This window comes from Rhipicephalus microplus, chromosome X, assembly GCF_043290135.1.
Source record: "Rhipicephalus microplus isolate Deutch F79 chromosome X, USDA_Rmic, whole genome shotgun sequence".
NCBI classification, from domain to species: domain Eukaryota; kingdom Metazoa; phylum Arthropoda; class Arachnida; order Ixodida; family Ixodidae; genus Rhipicephalus; species Rhipicephalus microplus.
This window is the reverse complement of record NC_134710.1, coordinates 245,618,538-245,634,687: the sequence shown is the minus strand read 5'-3', so window position 1 is coordinate 245,634,687 and position 16,150 is coordinate 245,618,538. Positions and strand designations below refer to the sequence as shown.

The window sequence follows — 16,150 nt, the reverse complement described above, 5'->3', positions numbered from 1 at the left end:
TCAAGCTGTATTTTTCTCTCGGCACACTGGTGTCTCTTACACCCAAATGTCCCTGACATCAATGTCTCTTGTAAAGGGGTTACACTGTAGTGCATTACTTTGTGTTTTAGGAAAAAACTGATGTCTTGCTTGTGCCAATAATGCAGTAATAAAGAAATGACTATGGGCATTATAGCCAAGTTTATGTCCATCTTTAGAAAAATTAGTACGTAGTTTCTGTACTGGCCTCTGTTTTCTTTTTCTTCTTTTTAAGACAAGCAATATAAGTACTATGTTACAGTTGGCAGCTTTCTGCATGCAAATACTTTGTTGCTAATTTATACCTGCCCACTAAAGTGACAGTCCCACTTAAAAAATAATATTAAAATCAATTTTACCCAGCAGCACTGATGGAAGTGACTACTTTTTTAAAGCATAGTTTAGAGCGAGAAAGGTACTGTTTTAGAGCAGCCATAAGTGTTTTTGGAGCAGAAAAAATGTTAGTTCGGAGCGGATATTGGTGTTTTAGGAGCAGATACAAAATTTCCCATGCACCAACTGGAGTTCAGAGCAACAATCAATGTAAATTTAAAAGAGAAAACAATTAAAAAGATGGCTGGTTATCAAAATGTGCTGTGAAATTGGTTATATAACTAAAATACTAGCATTTTCATCGAAAATCAAGTCAAATCAGTAAAGCTGAGCAGCACATTTTAGAAGTAACCACAGTCACACATATCTTGTCGTCAATTGAACAGTAGACAATTGGTGTGAAATAAAAGCAATTCTACTCATTTTCACATTTCCCCACACTAGCCTGCAAGCCTAGCTGAGAAAAAAAATAACAGCCAAATGAGCTAAATATGCCAGTTCTTGTCACACAAAAGAGATCAATGCTGATATTTCTGCACACTAGTAGCACATTGGGATGATAGTACACATAATCTTTTCAATTTCTTTAGGACTTATGAGTTGTATAAGCAGATTAAACAGTAAAAGTTGGTCATTCTCATTCTCTTAGTGCCACTTAGGAGAAAATTTGGAGCAATTACGAACAAAAAAAATGGCTGTTTGGAGCAATATGGAGCAGAATTCCTCTTTTCAAGCAGTTTGGAGCGATTGGAGCAGCACTTCTAACACTGCCAGCAGAAATACTCGAGCAGTACACCTCAGATTACAGTTATTCCAGTAAAATGGCACACTGGGAAAAAAATGTGTACCAATATTAAATATGTAAATGTAGCTCAGTAAAGCAAACACTATGTTACAGACATCACAGGAAAAAAAATTTAGCTGGCATGACAGCCTCTCACTTACCATCATACAACTGTTGAGTGGAAAATTGATAACATCCCGCAAGATGTCAACGATTGCAGCACATACAGATACTAAAAGAATGCACACACAAAGCTCTTATTCCTTATTCTTGAAGTCCTTACACTATTAACATTACAAAAAAAAGTATGACAGGACGAACAAACGTTTTAAAATGTATATGTTTTTACAAAGACTGATCACTAAATTTTTCATTAGCAAATGGTATACCATAAGAACTTCCACTGTGGCATCAACAATGTTTGCCTACTGAGGCATCCTTCAGCCCTACAGTGCAAATTTCCTCCAGTCTTCACATGCATCTTGCAATTAGTTGGTATTACTATTACAAACAGGTAAAATAACACAAAACCATTTTGGTGAAATGAGCTGCTCTGCATCATAAATCATAAACGAAGTGCAAGATACCTTATTTAGTGGTTCAGCACAAGCAAAGACAACCATTCTAAAGCTTGTCGATGATGCGGATTATCTATACAATGATTTTTTCACGATAAAGACGAGGATTATCTAGTGAGAAGTAATGAACCCTTGTGATTAGAGAAATATTTTAATGAAGAGCTGGAGATGTTTGTCTGGCTAGTGAACTGCTTCTCCAATACATACATCATATTTGTTATAAGTTGCATTAATTTTATGTGCAGATGACCTACACACATGATTTAGAAAATACCTGTTCAATGCCCGACTTGTCATGCCATGAATGAGCTGAACAATGTCGCCATGCTTGATAACATCTGGAGGATCCGAGACAACAATGTCCTTTCTGGAAGAACAGATTGGTCATAATTACTGCATTTCTAAAACTGCCCGAACATGTAGACTAAACCAAACAATACCGTATTTACTCGAATCAAGGTCGACCCTGATTATAATCCAAACCCCAAAAGTCGGAAGCCTGGAAAAAAAAAAGCTTACCTCGAATGTAGGCCAAACGAAATAGCAAAGACACTATTCACAAAAAGATAAAAATTATTGAACATGAAGAAAAAACAATGCAGTTGGTTTATGATGCGAATAACTTGAGACACACACAGCCGCTAGTCCTGTTGTGTGTGTTTTTTTTTTGTCCTTTTTCATGCTGCTTCTAATTATTTGAATTATCATTCCGAGTCGTCATTGTTGCTTTCCTCATCACTGAATTTTTTTGTCATCTTTAAACAGTGTGCAATCCTTGATGCCATCAAGTGCATTGGATATGTCGCACTTCTTAAAAGAGCACACAAAGTTCCCGGGATGCCATCCCCCACTGTAGCCCTTCTAGTTACCACATTTTTTTTCATCCACTCCAAAGTCTCGCTCGGCTTGACTTTGGACAACGTCTGGGTGGCTAAGATAACTTTCCTTTTATAAGCGGCACTATAATGATCCCGCCTGTTTGGTGCCATTGAGCTACGCCACACAGACCACTCGAAGCACGACTCGAAATCACCAACGGCTCGCCTCAACACTCGCCACAAAGATGAAAATGCGGGCCTCACAACTAACATGTGTACTTATCAACATTAACACCTCTGAGAAAAAATTTTACAGTCTTAGTCTAAAAGTTACAATTATGGCTTTGGCTTGTAAGGCTTTAGAAAACTTTAAAATGTGGGGTTGCTGACACATCCTGTAAAGTCGTTTGCATTTACTTTATGCGTTTATTTCTATTTCCCATGTAAAATTGCCATTTTTTTCTTTCCTTTAATTTTTTGTGAACATTTTCAACTTTTTTTTCCGTATTACTTCCGAGTATCGTATTTGACTTTGCATCGCATTATGTATTTGACTTTGCATAGCAATGCAAAATTGTGCCTTTTGTTTTATTGTAGTATTCCTTTCTTTAACTGTTCTAGAATGTTGCTGTTTGTTTTCTCTTGTACGAGTTTCTTATTACCACCTGCTAATCTTCTGCCGATTGTTTTCAATTCACTTCTATTGTAGCTTTTAACCGAGACGCTTATTCGCGTTCATCTGTACCTGTGAGTACATTTCGTGCGTCATTTGTGCTTGCCATTCTGCGCGTGACCTTCCAATTTGTTGCTACTGCGTTCATTGCTTCCCCTTTGAAGCAAAGCTGTGACTTTCTTTATGTAAAAATACTGGTTAGAAGGAGAGCTATCATTCTTTACATAACATTAAGATGCGAGAAAAATCACTTTTTGAGAAAAATGGCTTTAACGATTTCAACCAAATGTTCATGCAACCAAGAAGTATTCATTACGCCTGAAGTAAATTAGGCTTATAGTTTTGAGACTTCTTTTGAATTGGTACAAGCTTTCTTTGAGAGAGACGAAACAAGTATTCTTGAGGCCATTTTGTGTCTCACGGTGACTTGCGTCCCCGTGCCCCACAATGGGTCCTCGCTTGGCATATTGAATTGGTAACTTGTGTTTACGATTCTTTTCCATCCCATACTTCGCCATGTTTCATGACATATCATAGCTTTCTCCTTAAAGAGCCAGAACTAAGTTCAAGAACATGACATGTCATAAAAAACAACACTAACTGCTGAACAAAAACACGTGCGAGTCAACTAGTGGAGTGCTCCAGCCAAGTCGTGAAAATTTCAAAATAAATTGAAAATGTTATGTTCTGCAAGCCTTAAAACATACTTAGATGTAAACTTAGCATTACGTAATGTGTATATGAAAAATATTGACGACAAGATGGTGGGTGTTGTGGAATCATTCAGTTTAGGTTTCCCAAAAAATAGTGATAACGTTTCAGCGACTCAAAATAGCAATAATTTTTTCTCTAGGTATTCTTGAATGAACAAGGAGCTCGAAAATATAACCCCCCCCCCCCCCCCATTTTTTAAAATTTGTTTTTGAATGCGGTGACCTACCTTAAAGAGCTACTGACACAAAATTTCCGCCTTGCATTTTTCTGCTGCGATGTGTTGCTGGGAGTCTGTTAGTCATGACACAGCACATCGTTTGCAGTAGCATGCGACAGATAATTAATTACAGACCCCTCAATATCGACCAGTTTCAGTTTTAGTTTCAGAGACCTCTAAAAACCAGGAGCAACTATCCCTACTTAGCGTGTGCAGCTATTAACCACGTCAGCACACAGAGCTGTGATACACTTGTGCACGATCCACATCAAAAATTATTTTCAAATACGAAACTGGACAGCAGTGCCACCAAACACAAAACTTTCAAAGCGTGCACCACGGCAAGCAGCCGTTGAGAAGTATAGACTGCACGAACACATGCGGCATAGGAAAATGGCAGCTATGACGTCATCATAACTTGTTTTATGGACTGCATCATCGTGACGAGAGAGAAGTAGGGGGGCCCCAAAGTGTCCCTTTGAGGGTGTGAATGGCACGGAGAGTCGAGGGCTAGCGCAAACTTCAAAATTATTTTAAAATACCTTCCGAACTATATTTGCTTTTGATAGTTTGCAGATGATATGCGAATGTTTGAATCGACCCTGCAGGCTATCTCGACCGCGAAATTTTGTGTCAGTACCCTTTTAAACAAGGTGTTGACTCGGCTACTAATGACCACAATACCGTCTAGGTGACGCTAGTTGTGCATCACTTTTTTCTCAGTGAAAAAAGGTGTGTTTTTCAGAATCCTGGAATATAAGCTGACCCTGAAGTTTGATGCAAACGAATCTGAAAAACAAAAAATGACAGCATATCCACGGGGTGAATAAAGAAGAGTGGGGTGAAGCTGGGTCCGCATCACGCACTTGTACTGCAGGGTGCAGGGGCTTTTGATAGTTTGCAGATGATATGCGAATGTTTGAATCGACCCTGCAGGCTATCTCGACCGCGAAATTTTGTGTCAGTACCCTTTTAAACAAGGTGTTGACTAGGCTACTAATGACCACAATACCGTCTAGGTGACGCTAGTTGTGCATCACTTTTTTCTCAGTGAAAAAAGGTGTGTTTTTCAGAATCCTGGAATATAAGCTGACCCTGAAGTTTGATGCAAACGAATCTGAAAAACAAAAAATGACAGCATATCCACGGGGTGAATAATGAAGAGTGGGGTGAAGCTGGGTCCGCATCACGCACTTGTACTGCAGGGTCCTCGCACCGCCGCCGCGCACATTCACGGCTAGCTTCGGCCTCCCGCGCCCACACGGTGGGGTCGCTTTTTCAAGCGCACGCCGCTTGGCAGCCTTGTCCATCCTCCATCAACGAGCATCTGTTGGCGCGCGCCATTCGACGCTTTTATTGTACTATAGAGCACCCCCTGGAACACGGCGCCACCAAAAAATACACGATGGCAGTGGTGCTATTGTCTCTCTCTTCTTCTGTACCTGTGATGTGAATCCTGTTTTCATAAAACTCACCTTTTTATTACAATCTTTTGCTACAAAACACCCTCTAGGGTGGGACAATTTTGCATTTGTCAGCGTATATGCATTCGTTGCATAGTACAAAAAACACCATCTATGGTCCCATTGGAGAGAGACTCAACGAGCAGTGGTTACAAACGATAAAAGGAGACGAACAGGTGATACCATAAGAAGCTTTGTCCCTAAAAACTAACGGCCTGGATTCAAAGAAATATGGTATATATAGCTCAAAACAAGACACGCACGTCACCAGAAGTTTTGTGATGGCTTGATATGCGAGACACATTATGGTTATTGTAGAAAAATGCATCAACTAAAAAAAAATTTATGTTTAAAGCACTATAGGTGGACAAAAAAGCCAGTTGACACAAAAAAAACCTTTAAAAAGAGGAAATAAAATAAGAAAAAATAAGAGTTGATGCTTTCAGGTAGTATGCAAGGGAAATTTAATTGGTCCCCTGCCCACTCAATAAAAGATGCGACACCAACCAGAAAAAAAAAAGGGGGGTTATATACTTGTCATTATGGCTACGAGCAGCACTAACATTCCCAGGTTTGCATACACATAAACGCAGTACAACTTCAGTGATGCAACCCACATTAATTTGGAAAATCGGATAATTCCGACTTATTCCTTAGTTCTGGCCAGCACATGCATTGTATCACATTTTTGTTAATTCAGCCACAATCGTCCCCAACCCGGTTCATTAGGGCGATTCGCCGAGCGCATTGAGTGCCGCCCATGTGCCAAGCAAAAGATCTAAAATGATGTTCTAAAATTGTCGTTCCGGAAATGGTAGACCAAAATGAGGCGGCACTGTCTGCAATGCTATCTTCAAATAATGAGCACAGTTTTTTCCCGTGTCAATCCAGCGCTCAGCAACATAATTTTAACATGATGCAAGGCACACGCAATTTCATAAAACTCAAACACAGCGGAAACTGTTTAGCCGGGATCAGCATGCTGGCATAAAACTTGTTTGCTACATCACGATGAACTAACTATGTCAGTTGCCAGTACATTTTATCTGCAAAAAAAAAAAATTGTCATTTGCGTACGATGGTCTAAGTGGTATGTAGTCAGACAGAAAAGGGTGCAGAGCATGTTTATGGCTAATTTAATATGGGAGTTTGGCGCCATGGTCGTAGTAAAAATGAAGTCCCAGGGCGAGAAAAATTATGGCTTTGACACTGATCTAATGCAAGATTTGTACAGTGCTGTCCACTGTTAGTGTGAACGCGCGAGCGGATGGTCGTGCATCGAAGCAAACCTGCGCTGGCATCGCATCGTCTGCTACAATGCTCGCGCTCTTGGGCGCGCCGAACTTGCACTGCCATGAAACAAACTTTGGTTTCAACTTCATGTATTTTCTGCAAACCATGCAACTTTTAGTGTCGCGTTATAAAGACGTGCCAGTTGCTAAACCATCTTCATTTTATTGACTAAAATACAATCGTCCCTTCGCGTACACGCACATGTCATTTTTAGAGCTTCTGATGTTAACAAATAGCTATGGCTTTTTCTCATATTTTCAATCTATTCGGCACTGCAGATAAAAATAACTTAATTTTCATGTTTCTCTTGCGGCGAGAAAAGAAAGAGTGCGAAGTTGCACCTAAAATATTGATGACGCCGAATCTCATTTGCTGCAAAATGAAAGAAGGGAAACAAACGGGCACACTTTCACGTCTTGTATCATATTAGCAAAGCGACGACTGATATTACGTTTATGCTATCCCAGTAAGCGTAATAGATGCTTGTAGACTCATTTCTGCAAGGATGTCGGCTATGTAAATTCGTAAGATGGTGTTACACTGTGATCACACTCGTACTTGTTGCAATAGTAGTTAGGGTTTTAGGTGCCCAAACAGCCTGTAACAATATGATTATGAGGGTAGTCGTCATAAAGGGCTCGGGAAGGGCACTTGAACCCAAGTACATGGGCCTCCAGCATTTCACTTACACTGAAATGCGGCCACCAACATGGCTATGAGGCATTTGATCCGGTAAATAGCTTTGCTGAATCGACCTTCAGAGAACTTGAGCGATACCCGGGGCTGTCCGCTGCATGCATAAATACAACGGTGAAACGCCACGTACATTAAGCGGCTTCAAAAACAGGAGAGCCGTCCAAAGGCTGATAGTGAGGCCAGTCAACAAAGAGCGGCGCTTAGTGTTTGCTCAAGAACATGAGCACTGGACTGACGAGTAGCAAAATACTGTCTTAGCCGACAAGTCGACTTTACCACAAGGGGGGACCAAAGGCAGCGCATGTGGCACTTGAAGAACTACTGATGAGAAATTGCTCACATGAGCTGAGAAATTTGTACGTAGTACGTTTAGATCGAAATTTCGTATTTTGTACGCTGCTTAAACATAAAGTGCAATATTTATTTATTTTAAAATATACTGATACAGGCCTGCAACAGCCAAAACAGAATTTGAAAAAATTTTTGGAGCAGCAAAATGTTACTTTTGGAGCACTAAAATCTAAATTTGGAGCAGGTTGTGGGGGAAAAAACATTCCTTTTTTACCACGAAAAACTAAATTTGGAGCAGTATAAAAAAAGGATTACACTTAGAAAAAATATGCGCAAACCATTACACATCCTCTAAATCGTGCAGAGTGAATATGTGCACTGCTATTTCAACAAAAGTAGCATTTTGAACTACCCCACTCAGCTAACAAGATAAAGTGCCCATTAGCATTTGTCACTCCTGTTAAAAGGAAACTGTGGCGTTGTTTCGATATTCACCGATTTGAATCAAACTTTGAACATGTGTTCTCGTCGGTACCATGGTGATATGTGCCAAATTATGCAAGCATAAGTCACTTAGTTTTTTAGAAAATAATTTTTAAGATATGGTAGTTGATTCTGGAATCGCACTTGTAAACGCGGGCCACCCTGTATATGTGACGTAAGGGCCTACTCTTTTTCAAAAATTCCGCCTTTCCCAGCAGACGAATGCAGTGCGTGCTTTCTTCTACGAGGCGATGACAATGCGAGCAAAGTTCAGTTTTGTCAGTGGTACAGAGCCTGTTCGTCATCGTTGACGCCGGGTCTTACAATATTGAGCAACGAGGAAATCGATTCGGCACATGTGAGATGCTTCAAGCGCCGGTGGGTTGAAATCAAAAAGTGATGCTTCCTCGATCAGATAGTAGCTGCAGTCATCGCTGAACTTGTCACTGGCAAGTTCAGACGAGCTGCCACAACTTTATTCCGCATCGGATAACATCCCCAACTTGCTTTTCGTGTGTAAGAAGAGGCACATGAGCTATGTTTACACCCTGGCCAGCCGTGGCAGTGTAGCCGATCTCGTGACGTCATGTGATACCCACCATGAACGACGGAGCAGCTCCTTGTTTTGGTTTCTGTTTTGACTCACCCTTTATTGCTCAATTGAAATTATTGATGAGTGCCTGTGCAAAATGAACCACCCTAGCGTTTGCAGGACTGTCGATACTATTTGAAAACAGCATTATGCACTGGAGTTCCCCTTTAAGTCTATCGACATTAAAATGTGGACCTGCCAAGCTGGTGATCTTGGGAAACTGAGGGGCAGAGGTGGCAATAAAAAAACTGGAGGACAGTGTACTTTGATTTTTTTTTAGGGCTGCAGAAATGTCATACAGTGCTCCAAATGATTGCCAGTAACTTTTTTAGATGTCAGTGATCATATTAGTGCTCACAATTATGCAGCATATAAGCACGTGAGTAACTGATCAAGCTGTGCTGTGTCCCGTGACTAGTGCTAACAGCCCCTTCCAAATCTAAAAATGCTTTTCCGCACGCCACCGGTGTATTGCGGCGAAGGTGGTTTAAGCAGCATTCTGCACGTGTTAGTTGAAGGCCAAGAAGTTTTCAAACCATTACACCCCTCCCTCCCACCCTTTTTTTTTTATGAAGAGGTAAGGCTTAGGGCACAACTTTTCACCTCGCTTGCAAGGGGCATTTGTCTAGATAGAGTAACAAAGGCATGCGCCCGATGGCCCGGCGACGGCATCGGATATCTATCGCATGTGCTGCTGCTATGGCAACTAACGTGGTCGCCAGCAAAGCATGCGTTCGCAGCACATCAAGCTTGTTCACTGCAGTACCAGCGACTTACGCCTCCAGCTTTAGTTCTTAACATGACATAGACGTGCTTGCCGACTAGAAAATTTATATTTCTTGTGAAGTGTTGCTGGCTATGGCAAAACATTTAGGGGCAAAGCTCTTTAGCGTGTAGGCTTGTCCCGCGTCAATGTATTAGCCACCCCTAGTACTTGGAGTGCTCACTAGATTGCACAGCAGCACTCGCCCAACTCCCATCCGTAGGAGATTTGTGCTTTAGTGTAGTGCCAGTTTAGCTTAGGCAGACAGACAGACAGACAAATGAACGGAGCAAGCTCCTTCATCATCGCTCACTTCATAGGTATAGAGTAATGCTCCATAACTAGTGGGCAAAGTACGGGGGTTAATGATCCCCCGGAGCTTTGCCCACTCGCCATCATTCACTTCGTGGATATGCTGCGATTTTTTGTCATGAAAATGCATCATCCCGCTGATAGATATACGCTGAGGTCAGCAGACCGACAGGTGTACGGTGTTACTTCAGGTGTACGGTGTTACTTCATGTGGTCGATTGCATTTTACGGCTGTCCTGGCCTGATGAGTATACACACAAACCTCATTATAACAAAGTCAAACCTGCCACGAAAATATTTTGTTATATCAAAAAATTTGTTATAACGTATGTTTCGAGCACTGTATCAGTGACAGGACTACTTTTCCTTTACTTCATTGTAACCAATAATTCGTAATATCCAGGTTCGTTATATCGAGGTTCCAGTGAATATCTTACACCATACTTCAGAATTAGGGTCTGCACGCCTAGATCCCCAGATTGATAGATGACGCTATAGCTATAGGTGACCAACGTGGTTTCTGTTTCTCGCTAAAATTAGTGCAACTAGAAATATTTTGAAGTTTGCTGAGCATTTGGGTGCGATTTCAGCAAATTTAATGAATTTGACGCAGCTCGGCGCAAAAATGAGATATTGTATCAAATTGATGCAATTGGCGTAGCTGTTGCACCCCTGGTGATAATAAATATCATTTGAAATTCAATGTTTCCACAGCCAGGGCAGTCATCGTTTTCGGAAGTAAGCGTGAAGTACGACATTACAACCAATGCTTTTATGAAATTGCAATCCTAGCTTTTATCTTGGCCCAAAACTCAATTTCTGCACATTACTCCAACATCACTCATCGTGAAAAAGGGTGTTAGAAGCCTGCAGATGAAGGCACACAAAATTTAGTGCTCTAAAAGTTGAAATACACTTAGAACTTCTAAATGTTTACTGAGGGTATTCATGCATATCAGAAAGTCCGAACAGGTGCGCAATTTTCGTATTGTTTTATTTGTGTAAGAAAGCTAAGCTCCCAAAAAACATTCGTTTTCCTTTGGATATATGCCTGAATTTATCCAGCGGGTAGCCGGAGCCAGTGACCGTTTGTCTGTGAGTGTCTGGGACGCACTGCCACCTGCCGGCCGGGAAACTGTAGTGAGGATAGAGAACAAGTTCATCGCTGACATGTGCTGTTCAGCCCTGGATGATGTCACATCACCATACCTTCCGAACAGGCCCTTCCGTGATGGCAACTTTAGTTTGTAGTTCGTCAAATTTCCCATTCACAAGTCTAGAAAGTTCGAGTATTACTTGAGTCTCGGTATGTGGAAGTTCTTGAGTGGCATGCACAATCTCCAGACCTCAGCATTATTGAGAACATACGGGGCACCATGACAGCATCAATGTTACACCGGCAGCTCCAACTTTCAGCAGATGTGGACCGCTGTAGAAAATGAATGGGAGCAGTGTAGAGCCAACCGCGTCCTTTGCACATCCAGTATAGCTTTCTGCCAGACAGGATGAAAGCTGTCATTTGCGCTGCCGTAGAAGCCACCAGTTACTGAAGCGAAAAAGCACTCAAGATCGAATTTATCGCAAAGCCGCAATTCGTGTTGATTTGGTGTCGCATAAAAGCAAACCTGCAAACTTGCTTACCTTCATGCTGTGATGTCAACACGAAGTATGTGCGGTGTCAGATAGCTTACCTTTGTTTTAGCCATAAAAATTTTTGGCCATTATTGTTCTTGAATAAACTTTCGATCTACTATTTTTTGTTTTATAAAGCTCCAATTTGTCATTTAATTATTAACATGAGAAAAAGGTGAGATATTTGTATCTATAAAACACACAAATGAGTATTCTTTTTCAGTGAGTTGTATGCAAAACAGTTAAATTATAATTATTGATCTTTACGTTTTAAAGTGAACAGTCCAACTGTTTCATATATTATCGAATAAAAGCACCTACTGCATAACACGCCTGAAATCAAGACAGTAAAACAAAGATCAAGGACTAACCCTCAGCAAACTCCCTCTAAAAATGCACACAGAACTCTCGTACTCTGTAGACTCGTTATAGCTGACACAGAAATGTCTGTGCAAACATTGCCTTGTGAAGTATTCTTAACTAATATATATTTTTGTTGCCAATTCTTACTCAAAAATAACTTTATTACCTTCCATTCAAAGCTATAAAACTGTAGTTTTCTTAAGTATTTCTATTACGAAGTGCATTTCACCAGCATTCGTAATCTGGCATTGTCCAAGTTGTGACAATAGATATAAAGGCTGTTTTGGCTGCAGAAAATACATCACATTGTAAGCAACGTTTGCTTCACGGCCGTGCAAGCTCGGCGCACCGAAGAGCATGACCATTGTAGCACGCGACGCGAAGCCACGCTTGCAGGCACTGCTGTGCCTCTGCAGGTTACCTTCGATGCGTGACTGCGCTAACGACAGGGGCATTCCGCAGAGTGCGCCCACGTGCTTGCGTATTCACCCTAACAGTGACCGGCATTGTACAAGACATATGTATACATCAAGAGAATGAAAGCGTATTGATGTAATAGACACCTGCTTATGTTCACTTGATACTTTTGATAAGGTGGCGTTCGGTTAATTCAGATGTTTTTCTTCTGTCCCATGAAATTGTCATGAACAAGCTTTTTATGCACCAAACAAAGTGGACACCAGGAATGACCATGGTCACAGCTCAATTGGTAGATCTAGGGAAATTGGGCGGTTTGTCGTACACGGCCAGACTCAACACACTACAAGCTCAACTGGTAGAGCAATGGGCGCATTCTCCAAAAATTGTCGGTTTGGTTCCTGCCAGCAGCAAGCTGTCTTTTTGTTCACTTTAATTTCTTCCCATTTGTATTGCAATTACTATAATACAGTTAAAACAGTATGATTATTGTCCCAGGACCCAATCCTTCCTTAGCTTGATTATCTATTGATTTTCATTATTGGTGTATCAAACAATATAAACAATAGAAAAAAGTGAATGGACAAACAGTAGCCCCAACAAATTCTTGGTTTTGGCATTGAATCTAGTCGAACATAGCGGTTGTCGCAATCATGATGGCCAAATACTAAAATAATGGCGCCACTGAACGCAAGATATGCAATGTAAGAACAGCTAAAAAGTGTGCACATAGCAGTGGCAAGCTTCTACTGATGGCAATAACCCTCTAAGGCAAAAAAATGATGCTCAGAATTCAGCATTTGGTTAATTTGGATGTCTTTAATGGTATTGTGCATTAAGACACCTCTAGTAAAGAGAAAACAGACTGAAAAAAAAAAAAAAAAAAGAGGAAAGCTGCTTTGATTAATCGGGAAGAAATTACTATCCTGAATTTCCTCACATCTCCAACACTGCTCGCTCCATAAGGTAACCACGTCAGGTGAAGGTATGTCATTACAGTTCCAACTTTTTACTTTCAGCCCAAAGTTCTGTCTCACCATATCTGTAGACCCCAGAAGACATAAAATGATAATAAAGAAGCATTCCTGTGGTGCATAAGCTAAAATGAGTATTCTTTTCATGCACATACATGTGTTCGTGTGTTTTTGATTTGAACTTTATGATTAGGATCACATACATACATTGTCAATACACTTGGCACATTAGCAATAGATAAAATATTGAGTCAATTTAATTAAAAGAAAATTATGGATGCTTCTCGAGAACATGGGAAACAAATAGGTTCCAACAATAGTAGACAACAAACCAATGAGTGAAACGGCGTTCTACAAAACCTAACCTTGATTTTATGTACAACAGTGAAACCTGTTTATAACGAACCTAGGTTACATATAACAAATTCATGGATATAACAAAGTTTTTCAATTCCCTGCCGTTACTCCATAGAGGCACATGTATTTGAAACCTCTACGTAACGAAGTGGCGGCGGAAGACTCCTTGGAGATAGGAGATAACTAATTTTCCGTGCTAACAACCTAGAGATTTCGCCCCATATTCTGCCATTTTTGCACGCGCAGCAACCGGAAGCATCTCCTCCACCGCGACAGATTGCGAAACGGCGGTGGTGGCCGCTTTGATGCGATCGAATTGACGGCAACTGCGAGGCGAGAGCGAGTGCATGTGTGCATGCGTGCGAGTGTGCGCTAGGCAGGCCTGGTCCTACATCCCTCGACCCGGCATCTTGCCACCCTCCGTGTTGCCGCCGCTGCGTTGCCTCTCCCCCTTCCCTCATTCAAACCTGTTCTCGCGATTCACTGCAGCTGGCCTAGCCCGCCAAGCCGGCATAATCCTTTTCCAGAACAATGGCTAGAATAAGGAAGTCTGAAGTACGCGCTGGCTAGCGCGTAGCGCTTTGGGAGAAAACAGCCAGGTGGGGCTGGCACACGTTTGCACGTCACCCAAGCTGGAGGTGCGCTGTACAGAGACGGAAACCAATCACACGCGGGGGCAATGTGAAGCATTAAAAATATATTTTGTTGCTCATGCATGGCCTCAAATGGCGACCGAGAAAATGTGTTAATTACCTTCCGGTATTACAGGATGCCTTTGCAGGTGCGCGACTGAACTGAAATATCGACAGGGTGCCGAAAGTGAGTGGGTGACAGCACTGAAACATTTCATCGATGTGAAGAGGTACAGGAGTGGAACGATTGACTTAGTTGCCAGCAACACCTTTCATGGCGAATCATCATTTCCTCAAGCACTAATCACGAGTGGTATCTGGTTGAAAACCTTTTATTTTCTGCACACTGGTCATACAACGCATTTTCGAGTAGTGACTGACTATCTGTTTACAACAATGCATTCTTAATAATTGGTAGCATGTTTTTTTTTTCTCCCCCCCCCCCCCCCAAAAAAAAAGGTTTACAATTCAGAAGATCCCACAGAACGTTGTTTCCCTTGGGCTGCAAAACTAGGCGCCGTCTCAGGTACTTCCTCTTTTCACGGGAAGACGCTCGCTCCTTGTGGAGTGCCTTTGTGTAAAAACGCAAATGGGTGTGCAGAAAAAAGTTGGTCACTTGATTAAGGAGGCTCAGACCATGTTGTGCGCAACCCAGTCTTTTTTTTTTTTTTTTAAGCAGGAAACAAGCTTTTTTAAGCTGTCACTGTGAAGCTCGTTGTAGCTAAACCACTTTGGAAAAGTGATATTAAGGGAGTCTACAAATGCGAAGAGCTTTTCTCAAAGGCCTACCCATAAGTGTTCGCACGAGGGAGGCAGAGTGGGCGGGCACCCCCCCCCCCCCCCCTAGTCACCTAGGAGGGGGGCATAAATCTGCTCTATACATTGACTAGGCGACGGGCACCCTTTAGTCACCTAAAAAGGAAATCTGCCTCATACACTGATTTAATAGAGAGAGAGAGGCGCTGCAATGACACCCCCCCTGAACGGGAAATCCTGCGCACGCCTATGGGCCTACCCTTTTCAATGGGGACAATTTCGCCATTCACACTGGGCTCGAAGTGTTGGGACATGTACCTCTCGTCAAAGTGCACCTCGCACACAGCCGAGTTTTCTTGAATAATCTTGTCAGCGCACATGATCGCTCTCCGCCACTGCGTAAACAGAGCTTCGTCCTTTGGAATGCCAAACAACACATGCTTCTTTTTAGCTAACTTGTAGCCTGTAGTGCACCCCGGGACGAACCAATGACATCGTTTTCCCGCCATGAGAGTGCATACAGAAGCATTGATGTCAGAGTGCCACCGAAAAAAAAAAAAAAACGAGGACGAACGCGCCTGACAAAATTGTTGGAAATGTGTAAAAAACGTATAAACGATTGCACGCGCCCTCACGCAGCTCCTCCGCAGAAGCTTCAGTGTGCTCCGTAGGTGCCGCTGGCCGCTCATCACACTTCTCTATTCTAGCCACTGTATTTTCCAGTTGTTGCAGGTAAGAGAGAAAGAAAAAAAACTAACCTTTTTTTCATGCGCTGGCAGACACAAGCTTCGTCGTTTTTATTTTTATACCGATTCCTATTTATAGTTATGTGATCGTGGTTACTGATTGGCAGCTTCAGTGATCCTTGGCTCATCGCTTCTGATACCACTTACAAACGAACAACAGCACCAGATTTAGCGGTGAGGAGTTTACTCAAAACGGTACAGAATGAAGCAGCGCCACTCTGGTTACTGCACAAGTCTTTGCCCTT

At 41.8% G+C, this 16,150-nt stretch overlaps 1 protein-coding gene across 2 annotated transcripts in view; it reads right to left on the bottom strand.

Moving 5' to 3' along the window:
* The window catches only part of rt (Protein O-mannosyltransferase rt), a 157,951-nt gene that overhangs the window by 65,516 nt on the left and 76,285 nt on the right, over positions 1-16,150 (bottom strand). For both annotated transcript variants that reach the window (XM_037414190.2, XM_075878896.1), the window contains exon 11: positions 1,988-2,080. In XM_037414190.2, the coding sequence (XP_037270087.2) occupies positions 1,988-2,080 (93 nt within the window). The remainder of the gene's footprint in view (positions 1-1,987; positions 2,081-16,150) is intronic.